This window comes from Triticum aestivum, unplaced genomic scaffold (genome assembly GCF_018294505.1).
Source record: "Triticum aestivum cultivar Chinese Spring unplaced genomic scaffold, IWGSC CS RefSeq v2.1 scaffold134957, whole genome shotgun sequence".
In the NCBI taxonomy this organism is placed as follows: Eukaryota; Viridiplantae; Streptophyta; class Magnoliopsida; order Poales; family Poaceae; genus Triticum; species Triticum aestivum.
The window spans coordinates 1-15,109 of record NW_025225743.1 but is presented as its reverse complement, the minus strand read 5'-3'; the positions used below and the strand labels follow the sequence as shown (position 1 = coordinate 15,109).

At 42.2% G+C, this 15,109-nt stretch overlaps 1 protein-coding gene across 1 annotated transcript; it reads right to left on the bottom strand.

Annotated features, from left to right (window-relative positions):
* Positions 1-6,993: 6,993 nt before the first annotated feature.
* Positions 6,994-15,058, bottom strand: LOC123172359 (probable sucrose-phosphate synthase 4; the record flags this gene model as incomplete). The annotated part of the gene is given in 13 exon segments (XM_044589356.1): positions 6,994-7,660; positions 8,453-8,580; positions 8,690-9,625; positions 9,704-9,766; positions 9,853-9,906; positions 10,235-10,411; positions 10,557-10,688; positions 10,800-10,913; positions 11,002-11,700; positions 11,895-11,958; positions 12,626-12,867; positions 14,364-14,453; positions 14,618-15,058. Coding segments are annotated over 13 exon segments (3,231 nt in total). The 3' UTR covers positions 6,994-7,383.
* Between the last annotated feature and the right edge of the window lie 51 nt (positions 15,059-15,109).

Genomic DNA, 15,109 nt, shown 5'->3' with positions numbered 1-15,109 from the left:
GCTCCCGCACCGGACGTGCTCGGCGGTGCTTCATCTTTGGCTGAGCTCGACGCCCTCACGGTATCTGTCACACCGACCCCCTTCAATATAAATGTATAATCTCCCATTTTCGTTGCCTTTCGGATGTCTCACGTCGCACACTTTTCTTTGCAGGTCGACGAAACCCCGTGCACCATATTGTACACCATCGGCGACCAGAAGGTGGCCGTGGGGAAGGCGACGATAATGAAGCCGAAGGAACCATTGTTCCACAGCCGGCCGATCCCCCCGAACGTATTCAAGGTTTCCATGGCCAGTGTCGAACCGGGCCACAAGAATTTGCCTCCTCCAACACTACTGGTGGATGACGAGGAGACACCGCGGCGGCCTGGTGATTGTTGCAATGGGTGGGTCCTGTTGTGGCCAAAGAGTCTGCTTCGTCTGGAGGCGGCTGGGAGCACACCCACGAGCACGTAGCCTCAGCAAGGTATGAACATCAACACCCCACCTACCCAATTAGCGTCGGGTGTCGGGTTGGGTGATAGCTGACGGGGTAAGGAGGAGGCTCCATTAGTCGCTGATGACGTCGCCATGGATGCGGATGAGGATGACGATGGTGCTGAACAGTATGTCTATACTGGTGCCTCCTCAGGGTTTGAGTGTCATGAGTCGGTGCCTGAATTACCGTCTCAACGTGTTATTGACGACCTTCCGGTAGTAAAGAAGTCTAGGAAGAGAGCGAGGAAAGGCAAAAAAGCTGATTCTATGATCCAACCGCCTCAGCAGCCTCGGCTTCAGGACCGTATAGATATCCCCGATGCAGATAAATGGCATATCCCTGGTCAACCAATCCTACCTGCAACAGCGCTACGGGCCAGATTCGGCGATCTAAGGAGACTTCATGACGATGTGCTGCGGGTAGAGAAATGCCTCATCGCCTCGAAAGATCCAGGATACCCACTCTACGTGGTTAACGTTCCGCAGCAAATGTCGTACGTCGACAGCTTCCCTATGGATAAGTTCTTCCTCCGATTCGATTACATATTTGACATGTTTCACGTGAAGAAGCTGGATTTTACGTTTGTCCGCCTTTATTCCTTGCACATGAACTACATCATTGGGGTTGAGCAGATACGTCATATCTGTGTCGCTGACCCGTACTACATGCATGAGAGCTTCTTGGGAGTCTGTGCAGAGCAGCGTGAATATGCGACGGATTACATCGTCAGTTTCATGCTCGCTAATAAGGACAAGGAGGCGATTCTCGTGCCTTATCATCCCGTGTAAGTCATCCGCGCTGCTATCCTTCCTTCGTTTTCAATAATTCATTTGCACGGTGGAAGCTAATTAATTTGAGGTGTACTTATTTTGCATAGCGGCGGGCGCGCCGTCCTCATCATCCTCTACCCCTCTACCCCCGATTCTCCCACGCTCTTTACTTGGACTCGTCGAAGAACATTCACAAAAAGGATTACACCCACATCAAAGATGTTCTCGACAGTGCTATGTTTTACTACCAAGCAAGGGGTGGAGAGGTTAGGGACAAGAAGAGAAGGGGCGGCAGGGCCGCCTTCAGCCATAAGACTGACTTCTGCTGCATCCAGCAACCGAATGATTCTCTTAATGATGGATTCTATGTCCTACACAACGTGCTGGAGTACAAACGGGATCACCAGAACCTTCACATGTCACCTAGATCTGGCGATGACCATATTCTGCAATGGGCAAAGGACATAGGAGATATCAAGGATCATCGACTTCGAGCTGAGTTCTATAACATCCAGCGCGAACTTGCCCAAATCATCATGAAAGAGGTCGTCGGAAAAACAGGGATGTTCTACAGAGGACAAATGTCGCGGGAAGACGTCCGAACATGCATAGCCTCTCAGCGTCTCGACATGAAGCCTTTCACTAAGCTCGGGGACTATCTCCCTGACCTCGATGGATGGCACGGCATGTTGGAGTGATTGTCGATATATGACAATGTGTCTGTTTAGTCCATACTTTCTGTATGACAAAACTTTGAGTTATGCGCAGTGAAACTTTATTTGTGATGTAATTAAACCATCCTCCTCCTCGACTAGCGAAGATCACTCTAGTTAGGGCATTTTGGTTATGATGAACTTTGTTATTTATGCTTATGATATGTTGTTTCTATTTTTGTCAAGTCTGTCTCTTTCTGTTGCTCAACTATATATGTTGCATATCATCTACTCATGTGATGATGCAGGTGCATAGATCATCGATGGCGAAGAAGTGCTACGCCAGGAGTATATATACGATGAGTGGCCGGAGTGTCAGGCCCAGGTGTTGCCGGTTTCCGGTTTCCGAGCGACAGGCAGTAGTTAGTTTAGGTTCACGCTAATGCGAGAGAGGGATACAAACTCATGTACTCAAAGTGATAGCTCTTTTCGCGTATACCATTGTTTAGATGGATGACGATGTATTTGCAAGTAATCAAGGACTTGTATCGCTATTTTCGAGATGATGACGAGAGACCACTTTGTGTTGGATGATGGTTATGATGAGACTATTTGTATGTATATGCTATGATTATATTCGTGGTCTCGCAGGCATTTGTATGTGTATCATGATGACATTTCTATGTGCTAAAGATTCTTCTATAAAGCCTGTTCAAATACCAAACAAATATGCCAAAAAAACAAAAAACCTGTTCAAGATTCTTCTTCCTCTTCTTCTTCTTCTTCTTCTTCCTCTTCTTCTTCTTCCTCCTCCTCCTCTTCTTCCTCTTCTTCCTCCTATTCTTCCTCTTCTTCCTCCTATTCTTCCTCTTCCTCTTCTTCTTCATCTTCCTCTTCTTCTGCTTCCTCTTCTTCTTCCTCCTCTTCTTCTCCTTCTTCTCCTTCTTCCTCTTTTTCTTCCTCTTCTGCTTCCTCTTCCTCTTCTTCTTCTTCTTCTTCTTCTTCTTCTTCTTCTTCTTCTTCTTCTTCTTCTTCTTCTTCTTCTCCTTCTCCTTCTTCCTCTTCTTCCTCTTCTTCTTCCTCTTCTGCTTCCTCTTCATCTTCCACTTCTTCTTCTTCATCTTCCTCTCCTTCTTCTCCTTATTATACTTCTTCTCCTTCTCCTTCATCTTCCTCTTCTTCTTCCCCCTCTTCTTCTTCTACAAAGTACATATAAAAAATACATTGATCATCAATGATTTAAATTGTGCATCTGAACGCAGAAAAAATACATTGATCATCAATGATTTAAATTGTGCATCTGAACGCAGAAAAAATACATTGATCAGTACCGCCTTTCAGCCAAAACGCGCTACTGCTACAGAGAAGTACATATAAAAAATACATTGATCATCAATGATCTTTTTGTATAGAATCTAATTCGTCAATAGGAATCTACCACCGATTTAAGAACCGGCGAAGACTCCTATTGCAGCCACAAATCCTACACATAGAGTTCAATGAAGACCAACTGCTTGTGATAGTTTGAGAAGTAACATACTTAAGGTGGTCAAATTCTTGTTAGGGGAGCGAGGTGGTACTAAAAATAGCACCTGCCACAACCTATTTAGTACCGGTTCATGCCACGAACCGGTACTAAAGGTGCTGGCCGGGCACCAGCATCTTTAGTACCAGTTCATGGCACGAACCGGGACTAAAGATTTGCAATGAACTGGTACTAAAGGTCACCTCCCGCCATGTCATTTGAACCGGCACTAATGGACGCTTTAGTGCCGGCTCGTATGCAAACCGGTACTAATGTTTCTCATATTTGACCCTTTTTCTACTAGTGTATATATGCATACACTCACCCCTATGAACGCACACACGCACACCCTATCCTTATGAGCACCTCCGAGAGACTGGGACAGCATATCATCTTGAGATCTTACTAAGTCACCGTAAACGCCTCATAGTCGACATGAACGTCTCCTCCCACTCAATGTGCATCGCCAGAAATCCTGAAATAAATCCAAGATAAATATGAGCACCAGGATTTGAATCTTGGTGGGCTGAAGATACCACTGTCTACATAACCATGCAAACATGGGTTAGTTCCCTAGTTATCAATCAAACATTTTCTCGTGTCCTAATCATTTCTTGAAATTTGTCAATAGAAAAAAAATCACGCATTTCAAAAAACACAAAAAGAAAAAGGGAAAAACTAGAATAAAATAGAATAAAACCCATTTGAAAAACACGAACAAACCTTGAGGGTTGGAGTTCGAATCTCCCGTGGTGCACATTTTTTGAAGATTCAAAAAAAATGCTGAGGGTGTCAGGTAGGGTTTGAGTATGTCATGTATGCCATGTCGTGTACGGACAGTACGTACACAGACCGCCTATCGGGGGCACCGCTTATAGTGAGACGTAGGGAAGCCTCCCGTTAAGCCAAACGCTAGATGGGCCAGCCCAAATGTGCGGGAGAACACAACCTCGTATGTTTACATGTTTTTGTTTCCATTTTTAAATTTATTTTTACTTTCATTTATGCTTCCAAATATTCCAAACAGGTATATTATAAAAACAGTTTACCTAAAACATTTGAAAACAAATGTTAATCAAGCATTTGAAAAATGTTAAATATATAAAGAGAAAATATTTCTGATGTATACAAAAATATATAATCTATGTTAAATAAGTTGAACATGTATTCAAAAAGTTAATCCAAGCATTTGAAAAAAAAAAGTTAAATAAGTATTTAAAAAAAGTTAATCAAGCATTTAAAAAATGTCAAATGTGTATATAAAATGTTGATCATGTATTTAAAAAATGTTAAATTTTTATTTGAAAATTTTTAATCCAATCTTTTGAAAAAAAAATGTTTGAAAAGTACTTCAAAAAATTTAGTCAATCTTTTGAAAATTGTTAAATATGAATAGAAAAAATCTTAATCTTGTATCTGAAAAACGTTAATCAAGCATTGAAATATGTTAAATGTGTATAGAAAAAATATTGATGTTGCATTGAAAAGAGTTAATCTTGTATATTTGGGAAATGCTGATCAAGCATTTGAAAAATATGTAATGTGTATATAAAAAACTGTTGATCATGTATTAAAAAATGTTAATCTTGTATTTGAAAAACAGTAAATGTTTAATAGGAAAAATATATTAGATATATACAAAAATATGTTTGGAAAAACACTGAAACCCGAGAGAAACAAAAAAACCCGATGAAATATGAGAACGAACCAAACAAAACCAATGATGACGAAGAAAGTCATTGAAATCCAACAAAGAAACAAAAAATCAAAGGAAAAAATAATAATAACGCAGTGAAAACCAGTGAAAAATAAAGAAAAAAACAAAAACAGAAAAATCTAGGTAACCAGCAGGAAAAACCGGCTCCTTTACGATGAATTGATTGCGCCCTACTATTTTATCACTAAGTTAATGCTAGTTAGCTAGTGGCTTGTGGCGCAATCCTGCATCCATCCAGGAGACTTGGGTTCATTCCCTTTTCACCTCTATTTATTTTAAGTGTTCTAATAGGCCGGGTCATTAATGTAAATGCCTCAAGCAAGATATAAGCGTTTTAAGTGTCCTAATGGGCCGGGTCATTACTGTAAATGCTTCAAGCGAGATATAGGAGCGCTGGGTGTGGACAACATATTTTTATTAAAGACCATCATACTCTTTATTGTGAAAGGGTATGAAGAGATAGTGGACAACATATTTTTTTAAAGACCATCATACATTTATTATGAGGGGGTATGCAGAGATCTCCAGCGTTGATATGTTTAAACCGAAGCAGAAGTGTACCAACAATAACTCAATGGGTTTTCACGTGCTATGTGTACTGCTTCACTGAGATATGATACACTTAATTTCGTGCCGATGCTCATCACCTAGATCAAGTGATTTACAAAATAGGTCGGGTGGGAAGAGGCAAAGAAAATTAGGCAGGAGAGATATGTGATGTTGGACATTAGCAAACACTTGTGGCAATATGAAAACTCCAACTAAATCAATGTGAAAATCTAGCACTGCTTAGCACGGAAAGAAACTTGGCCATAAACATATATTTCTTCTTCAGTGCTTTCAGATCACAAGTACTAGTACGCATAGCAGGTGTCTTTATCATACAACTTAGCACAGATAAGTACTACTCCCTCCGATTCCTAAATACAAGCCCATTTAGAGATTTCAATAAATGCTACATACAGAGCAAAATGAATGAATCTACAATCTAAAATACGTCTTATATACATCTAAATGTAGACCGCATCAAAATCTTTAAAAAAGCCTTGTAGTTAGAAACGGAGGGAGTATGTTCTTTCAGCCACTTTTCTTGAAAGTGCAGGATCAACATCAACACGCCTAGACACTATAAAAGCAACCCAAGTTGGGGGTAAAATCCATGGACCGTAGCCCCTTGGGTTGTTAAAGTTTTCACTTTGATTTCTCGCACAAACTGGATCAATGTTTTTTTTGTCTGGTTTCACACATAAACCAGATCTATCTCTTTCTAAATTGAGAAGATCAATATACACAGATATAGATACAAGTGGGGATTCCTTCCCCCTAATGACTGATTCAAAACTAGGGCCATTCTTATTGTAATGTGCATCACCACATGGCAGGTGAAAGCAGCTTGCGTCTATTTGCCTTCTCTGCGAAAATGGATGTATATTCATTTGAGCGACAAGTAATTTCGGAAGTAATTTCGGACGGAGACGGAGTAGAATGCAAGGAAAGGCGGCACAGTATGAGCAACTGCATGACCCAGATTGTATCTATACCAGGGGCGAATTTGTAGTTGGTTGGGCAATTGTCAGAAGAGTTGACCATGCGCAAGCAATCTCAATCACTCAGCTGGACAAATGCATTCTTCAGACTTCAATCCTCGATCTCCGATCGATCTGGTGTCGCTCGGTGCCTGGGCACTGAGCTTGAAGTAGGGAAGTGAATAATTAGTACCAGCAGTAGCTTAGTGTCCATAAAGAGTTGCAAAGTGCTCTTAGTAGTCTGCTTCTGATCATCAGAGCGGAGTGCGGAAGTGAAGATGCATGAAGAAAGAAAACAGAAACAACTGGTGGGGAAACTGTACATATATAACCCAGTAAAATTAAGATTGCTCCTTGGAGATGCTAATTATTTGTAGAGATGCATGCACATTGTTGGGTATATATATGGTTACCACACAACAGGGTGCTCATTCCCCATAGCACACACTTTATGACTATAGTTCGATACTAATTTATTTGGAACCTATGAACAATTTTACCATGAGAATGAAAATGGAATGTAGGTCACAAAATCCGAAGGGGTAAACCGAGCATGCAAGCCACACCCTTGTGCTCGATTGCCGCCATGGTCACGCCCTTGCCAGATACCAGGCAGGGGAAGAGGCCGCCGTGTCTCGTGTGCGACCCCATAGCAAGGTGTGCCTCCACACACCTACTTTATTCCTCTGCTGACTCTGACAAAAGTTGGTGATTCTAGCCCTCCAGGGCACCAAATTGTTGTAGAGCTGATTTCAGGTTATCTGGGGCATAACCGTCGACGGAAGCAATTCCTGGCTTGTCGAACGATACGACATCCTCTAGCGAATAGCTTCTGGCGGCATGAAGCTGGTTTGGCGCAGAATTAAACGAGCCTTTGAGTACGATGGTCTTCTGCACGCCTCCGAGCAGCCCTTCATAATCTGTATCGCCGCTTTCACCGACAACCACCGTCATGTTCGACAGCTCTACACCCCACCTTATATACAAGTACCTGCACAAAGATGAACAAACGTACCATCAGGACTTTGTGGTTGCCAAATTTTGGCAGATTTTGTCTGACCATGCAGTTTTTAGTATGCATGAAAGAGCATACGCACCTTCTCATTAGGTAGGAAAGTAGTCTAGATACAACAATGAGGTGTCAAACGACCCTACAGGAAAGAACCAAAAAAGAACACTAAAGGAAAGCCTTAATCTAACTGTGGTCCAAAGCCCAAACACAGGTCTCGCCCTTGCTAGCCTTCAGCCTTCTGATGCTTAATAGATTTTATCAGACAATCGGTGCTTGCAGAACACGCCTACATACATCTTACTTCTCTTATGTTTGTATTGGGAACCAGATTATTAAAGTTTCCCCAGCAATCCATGCCTCTTAAACGAATAAAAAATATTGTGTATGGCGCATTACTAACTTCTACTCCCTCTGTAAACTAATATAAGATCATTTAGTTTACAGAGGGAGTATATCTTTACATTTACTAAACAATGAATATAGTCATTTCAACATGAAATATGTATTCGAGTATCAGAGCATAATACAAGTCATTCAGGACATTGACATAACGATGTTCTACTATGACCGCTATTTTCGATTGTAATATATGCAATCAATCTATATACTCTGTTACCTCGCAAAAACACTTCATACAAATTGATGATCACAAGCATCCTAGAAGGTTAACATGTAGTGGCAGATAGATTATAACCGTAAAAAGTTTTACTCAACTGAGGACTGAAGGCTGTGTTCAAAATATATATATAACAGTTATAGGAATAACCAAACCTTAGTGCTTGGGATCGTGATGCTAGAACAGGTATGAAGTTCAACTTGCTGCCATCATGGCTGTACAATACATGACAGCGCAATGCTTGAATTCTCATTGTCTTCCTAAGATCCTTCACAGGAGGGACCTAAAACAGTTGAAAGTTGAAGCATAATAAGAACACTGGCCATAGTAGAGAAGGTTGAAAATCTGTGAAGTAGATGAAGAGGGAATAACAGGACGAAGAACAAACGTACAGCCTCAGTATTCTTCACTTTAAATGAAATGCAGTAAGTGGATGAACATTCGTCATCTTCGACAACTGCTTCTTGTCCACTCTCGCTGTTCTTTTCTGCTGCCCAACGAATTAGTGTCTTCCTTAAACCTTCTCCTCCCCAACGATATTGAATCTGAGAGTGATAATCAAGATCGATCATAAATGGAAGCTCGGCAGGGCTAAGCATGTCTTCTGAATTTGAAGATGGATAGCAAAGATCACTGCCACTGCTACATATGAAGGCATCAAAATCAGTAATTTCTATGCCCCCAGATGTTAACAAAGGATGTATCTCTGATGCTGCTCGAGATGTTGACAATACAAAACCAAGAGCACCAGATGATTTTTCTTTGTTTGAAGCCTGAAAAATGTTTTTGATAATCTGAACCAAGTCGGCATCTTGCACAGAATCTACAGCAATAACAACAATGTGCTTTCTCCTTCGCAGAGATGGCCATTTATTGGAGCCTGTGGTGGCCTCAGCTTTCTCACCAGACTCATCCTTTGTGCCAGCACTAACAGCTTCTGAAAACTTTTGTACAGCATCCTCAAGGTTTCTCCTATCACTGGTTGAACTCCTTCCATATTTCGACATGTTGCCTGATTTTTCACTGTCCAAGGAAATCTTCAAGTTAAGTGATATATCATGAATATCCCTCAAAGAGTCACCAGGTGAATCTGTTTCAGAAACTTCAGTAGCATCATCGCTCTTTTGCCATCGTGGATGTCTAGACTTGAGCGTACCAACCCGTGACAAATAGTTTTTGCAATGTTCAGGCCAAGAAAATCGATGGATATTATCCAGACCATTCTGACGGCATTTTGCCCACAATTGCTTATCAGAAACAAGTCTATAAAGTGCCTCAGCTATATCATTTTGATTGTGGGGATCAACAAGAATGCCATTGTCAAGAACCTGAAAAAAAATGGACATCAATAGCCAGAACAAAAAGTGTGTCGCTGCAAAACGTAAACTAAGATGGCAGAACAGTACCCGGTGTATATCGACAGGTCCACCATTTTGGGTAGCAACCATAGGTAGACCATAAGCAGCAGCCTGGCAGGCAACAAGGTGTAAAGCTTGCATAAACATTATCAATCCACAGATAAAGTAACAACAAAATGAAATGTTGCAGAAATAACCTCGATCAAGGTGAGCCCAAATGGTTCAATATAAGCACAGTTAATAAACACCCCCTGGAAACAACAGAAACTAAAATCAGCATATATTTATGTATAAAAACATGTGAGTAAGGCACAAAGAGGCAGCACGGTCAGTTTGTTGCTGCAAGTCAGACTGAGCAAAAAAGGAAGCAAAAACAACAAGTCAAAAAGCTAAAGCCACTAAAATTAGAACACAAGATATGCATCAGCTAACTAATAACAGATAGTTAAAATGTGATTATCAGTAGACCCATTGCATCCAGTCATAACTTAATTATGATACGATGTCAGAGAATCCACTAGCATGCTTATTATAGAAGGCCACCGAAACATTTCAAAATATAAAGATACACTTGGTTACCTTTGTTCTTGCCGCTAAACGATAAATATCTGGAACTTCAGATTGCTTATGGTGCTTGGGGTATGCCACTTGCCCATATAGATCATACTTGTCAATTAACTTGAGTACTGATGTCAAAACAGCTCCATTTGTGCTTGACATTTCATCAATAACATCACGGTTACCCATGATCAATGTCTGCCGATAAAGAATAGTTATCAAGACCGGGAACAGGCAGTGATAGTTGGTGGCAGAAGATTATTAATGATAACTAAACCGCCGGATAGCAAAAAATATATATTAGTTAAGGCAACAAGAGAAACTACACAGGACTGGCACATACAAGGTTTGCTAAATTTCTTAGCTCATGGTGTTCACCAAATGCCTTAACCAGCGTAGTGATGTTCTTCTTGGGATCTGGACGAGCAAGAGCGAGAATCATGGGCTTGCGAGGGTTCGAGAAGAAGCGCATTATCTGAAATTGTTTTAACCAGAAAAGTAAGTAAATATAACACGCGATCCCAGTGGAACATCAACAATTATTCCTGCATATAGCTCTTATGGGGGGATAAAATGGAGAACGTACATCGGCCCAAACAGGTGGATCTGGTGAATCTGAGCCAACTTCATTCGCTTCTTCACTATCAAGATCAACATCATGAGGCACTATATGGCTGAACTCCATACCGGGAGGAATTGGCTGATCATATCATATAACAGTAAGCATATAATATAGTGAAATAATGAAATCCATTAGACCAGAAAGGAATCAATGTAGATGGACTTACAATCATACGAGGCATTTCACGACCGTAGCAGCTAACACCACGCTTTATTCTTGCTCTAAGTTTCCTCTCCATAATTACATCAAATCCATTATATAATCCCCATTGTTTATCTATCTCTTGCCTAGTGCTTGTGATTACAATTTCAGATGCATCAAGACAAAGTTCCTCAGCCTCAATCCGACGCATTATCTTGTATGTTGCGTCTATTTCATCCCTGGTTTGACGCCCTTGCTTTAAAAGTTGCTCTAACTTGTCTCTGCCAAGAGAATGACCTGTGAAAACCATTGGCACATTGAGTGCCCCAGATAATAAAGCAGCAGAATCGCCTGCATCAGCATAGTGTCCATGGATAACAACAGGCCATACTGGTTGGCCATTGCCAACTTGTTCTCCGAGAACCTTGGACATCTGCATGATATGGACAAGTGCACCGTCAACAAATTCCTGGATGTGGGGCCAGAGCTGCTCTTTAGGGATATACTTTTCTCTTGGCCCAAATGGTATCCTGACAATATAAGCACCACTGCTTTCACCCATGTCATCCCCAAGATTCTCTGAATTTCTTGGACTCAGCATCTCTGTAGGTTCCCCATAACTCCAATCAACATCAGGTGCAGAAATCTGCCTTGTCAGCAAATCCACTCTATATACTCCAGGTGTTTCACCTAACGCCCTAGCAAGCTCTACAACATATTTGACCTGCAGGTTATGGAACCAGTTAGTTGAACTCAACCATCAATGGCATATAGACCTACCTGTAACTGTAAGTACTACATAGCAACTAGCAACAAGATAAACAACAAGCTAACCCACTAGGGATGTAAGAATTAGGTACAGATATGAAGCCAGCATCAAGGACGCCAACACAAATATTAGGGACACACAATAAGTACCTGACCGCCTGTATCTGAATCACGTCCAAGCTCCATATTCTCACCACGTATAAGACCATGAATGCTGCACAAAAACAGAAGATGCCAAAATAAAATCATCCATGTAAACAATGTTCATGTAGTTTTTTAAAAAATAGTGCCTCTTCCTTGGGCTACTAACATTATGAAAGGCTAAAATCAAGTCCAAGGGGCCCCATGACGAGGGCTCGTGCACGTGCCATACAAACGGAGGTGACTTCACTTCTCTTTGAGCTCTCTGTGCATTTGGATGAGACTTGGCTACTAGCCCAATCCAGAACCCTATGTATGCTTAGGTACCAAGGCAAGGACTATGAATGAGACTTGGCTACTATCTCAATCCAGCATATAGTGGATATACTTTGTGCACATTGGCAGAACCAGGTCCGTAAATAGACACAACAAAATTGCAAGGCCCACGTGCATCTAAACCATTAAAATTTCATGGAAAATCCATGGCCTCTGCACAGTGGGTGTATTCATATCCACTAGATACCACCTACTCTTTCATGAATCGCTCTTTTATGGACTGGAGCTCCACAGTGTTTGCAGCAATCAGGTATGCTTAAACAGTCATAATGCATTGAACTGTCACTGTGATCATTCCTAGTTCACCAAATGGTGTCTATTTGAACCCGCTATAACTGAACTTTCTAAAAGCAGACACATAGGATGTGATCAATATGATCCCTAGAACAAAATTAGAGCCGTACCTTATTAGCACTATGTACAGTTTTTTATCTTTGTGCTGATTTGCCCAAACATCAATAGCATCAGTTGAACCTATCCTTGGCATGTGTCCCCTTGTACTCTCAGCGTGAATAGATGATTCATTAATATGTTCTCCTTTTTCTCCGTCAGATAGGTCCTCAGACAAATCAGCAGCAGCATCCCGACGGGCCTTCTCACGCTCAAGACGTTTCTTCGATGAACGGGAGGCTTCCTCACCTTCAATCTGTATTAAATAATTCAAGATGGCAAAATAATTAAACAACATGATATAAAACTGAAATGTTGGCAGAAACTTGTGCTCATGTTTATGTATACTAGGGGAATGAGGAGTATTCAAATTAGTTTTTGTATTTACTCCTTTTTCTAAAATTCAAGAAGCTCACAGGGTAAAAGCTCCCTCCATGATTAGTGTATAAATAAGTAAATATGATATCATAAATGGCATGAGAGATAGTATAGTCACTTGAGGGCTCAGAACAATTGAGATGATTGGTTCAAGAAATGTGACCAGTAAAAAAACTCCCATCTGACCAGAAGGAACATTGTTTGTGCACCTGTGGTAAGTGACCTTTGGTGATTATATTAAAAGCCTGAGGAGAACACAATTACTAGCCAAAGCAGTTAATTATTTCATTGAACACAAGAGCCAAGTGAAAGAACAACATTAATCTAAAGACTGCAGGAGCATCAAAACCACAAAGGTCAAACAACATATACATGTGTATGACAATTGACTGATTTAACCTTCATGACTTGCATCAGAAGACCCATCATTAGTTGACCACTTGATTATTGCGGCCGGAGTGTAAGCATATTCAGAACGCCCAAGTTTGACAGAGTATGCAAAAGAAAATTGCTTGCCAGAAAGGAGAATGTACTGGGATTAGCAATGCACTTGGTATGCTGCCACTGGTATAACTAGAGTGCATTTAGAATACATGTATTATCATTAGCTGTATGGCTGTAACTATCAGATAAGAAGTACATGTAGTTAGAATATCAGTGTTAACGCCTTAACAGATATCAGAATTAGCTGTAGGGCTGTAACTATCAGATAAGAACTATCAGTGTTAACGCCTTAACAGAACTATAACACGTCCCAAATGTTGACGTGGAATAGCTTTTCATCCAGAACAAACAGAATTACAGGTCTAAATATCAGGGCCACAAAAGGAAGTAGCTCCAGGACAGGCCGTTGGGCCTGATAGCTAACTGAAGATGTCCTATGAATCATGAATTGTAAACTGTCAGACATAACATTTCCTTTCTGTTCTGGACATCCATTGCAGTCCAAGACGTGCAGGCGTACCAAATCCTTCAAGCAGCATGGGTGCTTTATGACAGGGGAGAGTTCATCCAAACACATTAAAATAATTGGAGCATTCTAGCTAACAAGAAGGAAGGAAACAATGCAGACATATGCTATATAATGGAGACCCTTCATTCCATCATTCACTGTCAGCACCACCGGGAGAGCCAATTCATACCCAGCACAAGTATGATTCAGTATTCCCTGGTGGAACAGAAACAAACAGGATGGCCAGCCACATACATAATCACCAACCAACAACTAGACTAGTTTAATGTGTTCGGCTGGCACCAGCAGTGAACTGCCCCCCAACAGTTGCGGCACCAGCAGTGCTAATTCGGAGAGAGTAAAGTGTACCAAGCAAATCGATGCATTCAGAATTTAATTTCAGCGAGGCGAGGCATTCGTACCTGCTTCTTCTTCCTGGCGAGGTTCCAGATCCGCCAGGACATGTTCTCCAGCCGCGTGTTGCGCTCCTGCGGGCTCCTCATCGCCGACGTCTGATGCATATAACAAAAATCCAGAATAAATCGCCGGAAATAAACTGCAGCCTCTATCGAAATCTCGCCACCTAAGCTAAGCTAATCTAATCTAATCTAATCTAATCTGGAGCAAGCAGGTAATTAAGACACGGGGAGGAGGAGGGGCGGCGAGGAAGGCTTACGCGGACCCAGGTCTTGTAGAGGTCGGTCTCGTCGAAGCCGGAGATGACCTCCTCCACGAAGTAGCGCGCCGGGTTGAAGCGGCCGCGCTCCCGCAGCATCAGCGACGCCTTGTCCCGCCTCTTCTCCGCCGCCGCGGAGCCCGCGCCGCCCCCGGGCGCCGCGGAGGCGACGGAGGCGGCCGTGATGTCCCCCGCGGCGCCGCCCGCGTCGAGGATGGCCTCCAGGTAGCTGTTGATCCAGTCGTTCCCCACCATCGCGCCGCCCGCCCGCGCCCGCGAAGCAAAGATGGGATGAGATGCTCTCCGGCGACGAGATGGGATGAGATGCGGTGGGGGTGGGGGATCGGATGAGTGGGGCGGCGAGGATTGGGAATCGGTGGCGGTGCCTAGCGAGTGCTGGCAATGATGAGCGTGGGAGGTTTGAGGCTTCCCGAAGCAAAGCTGGTAAAGCGAGGGGAGATTCGCAGTGAAGATACCACCGGTGGGTGGGGG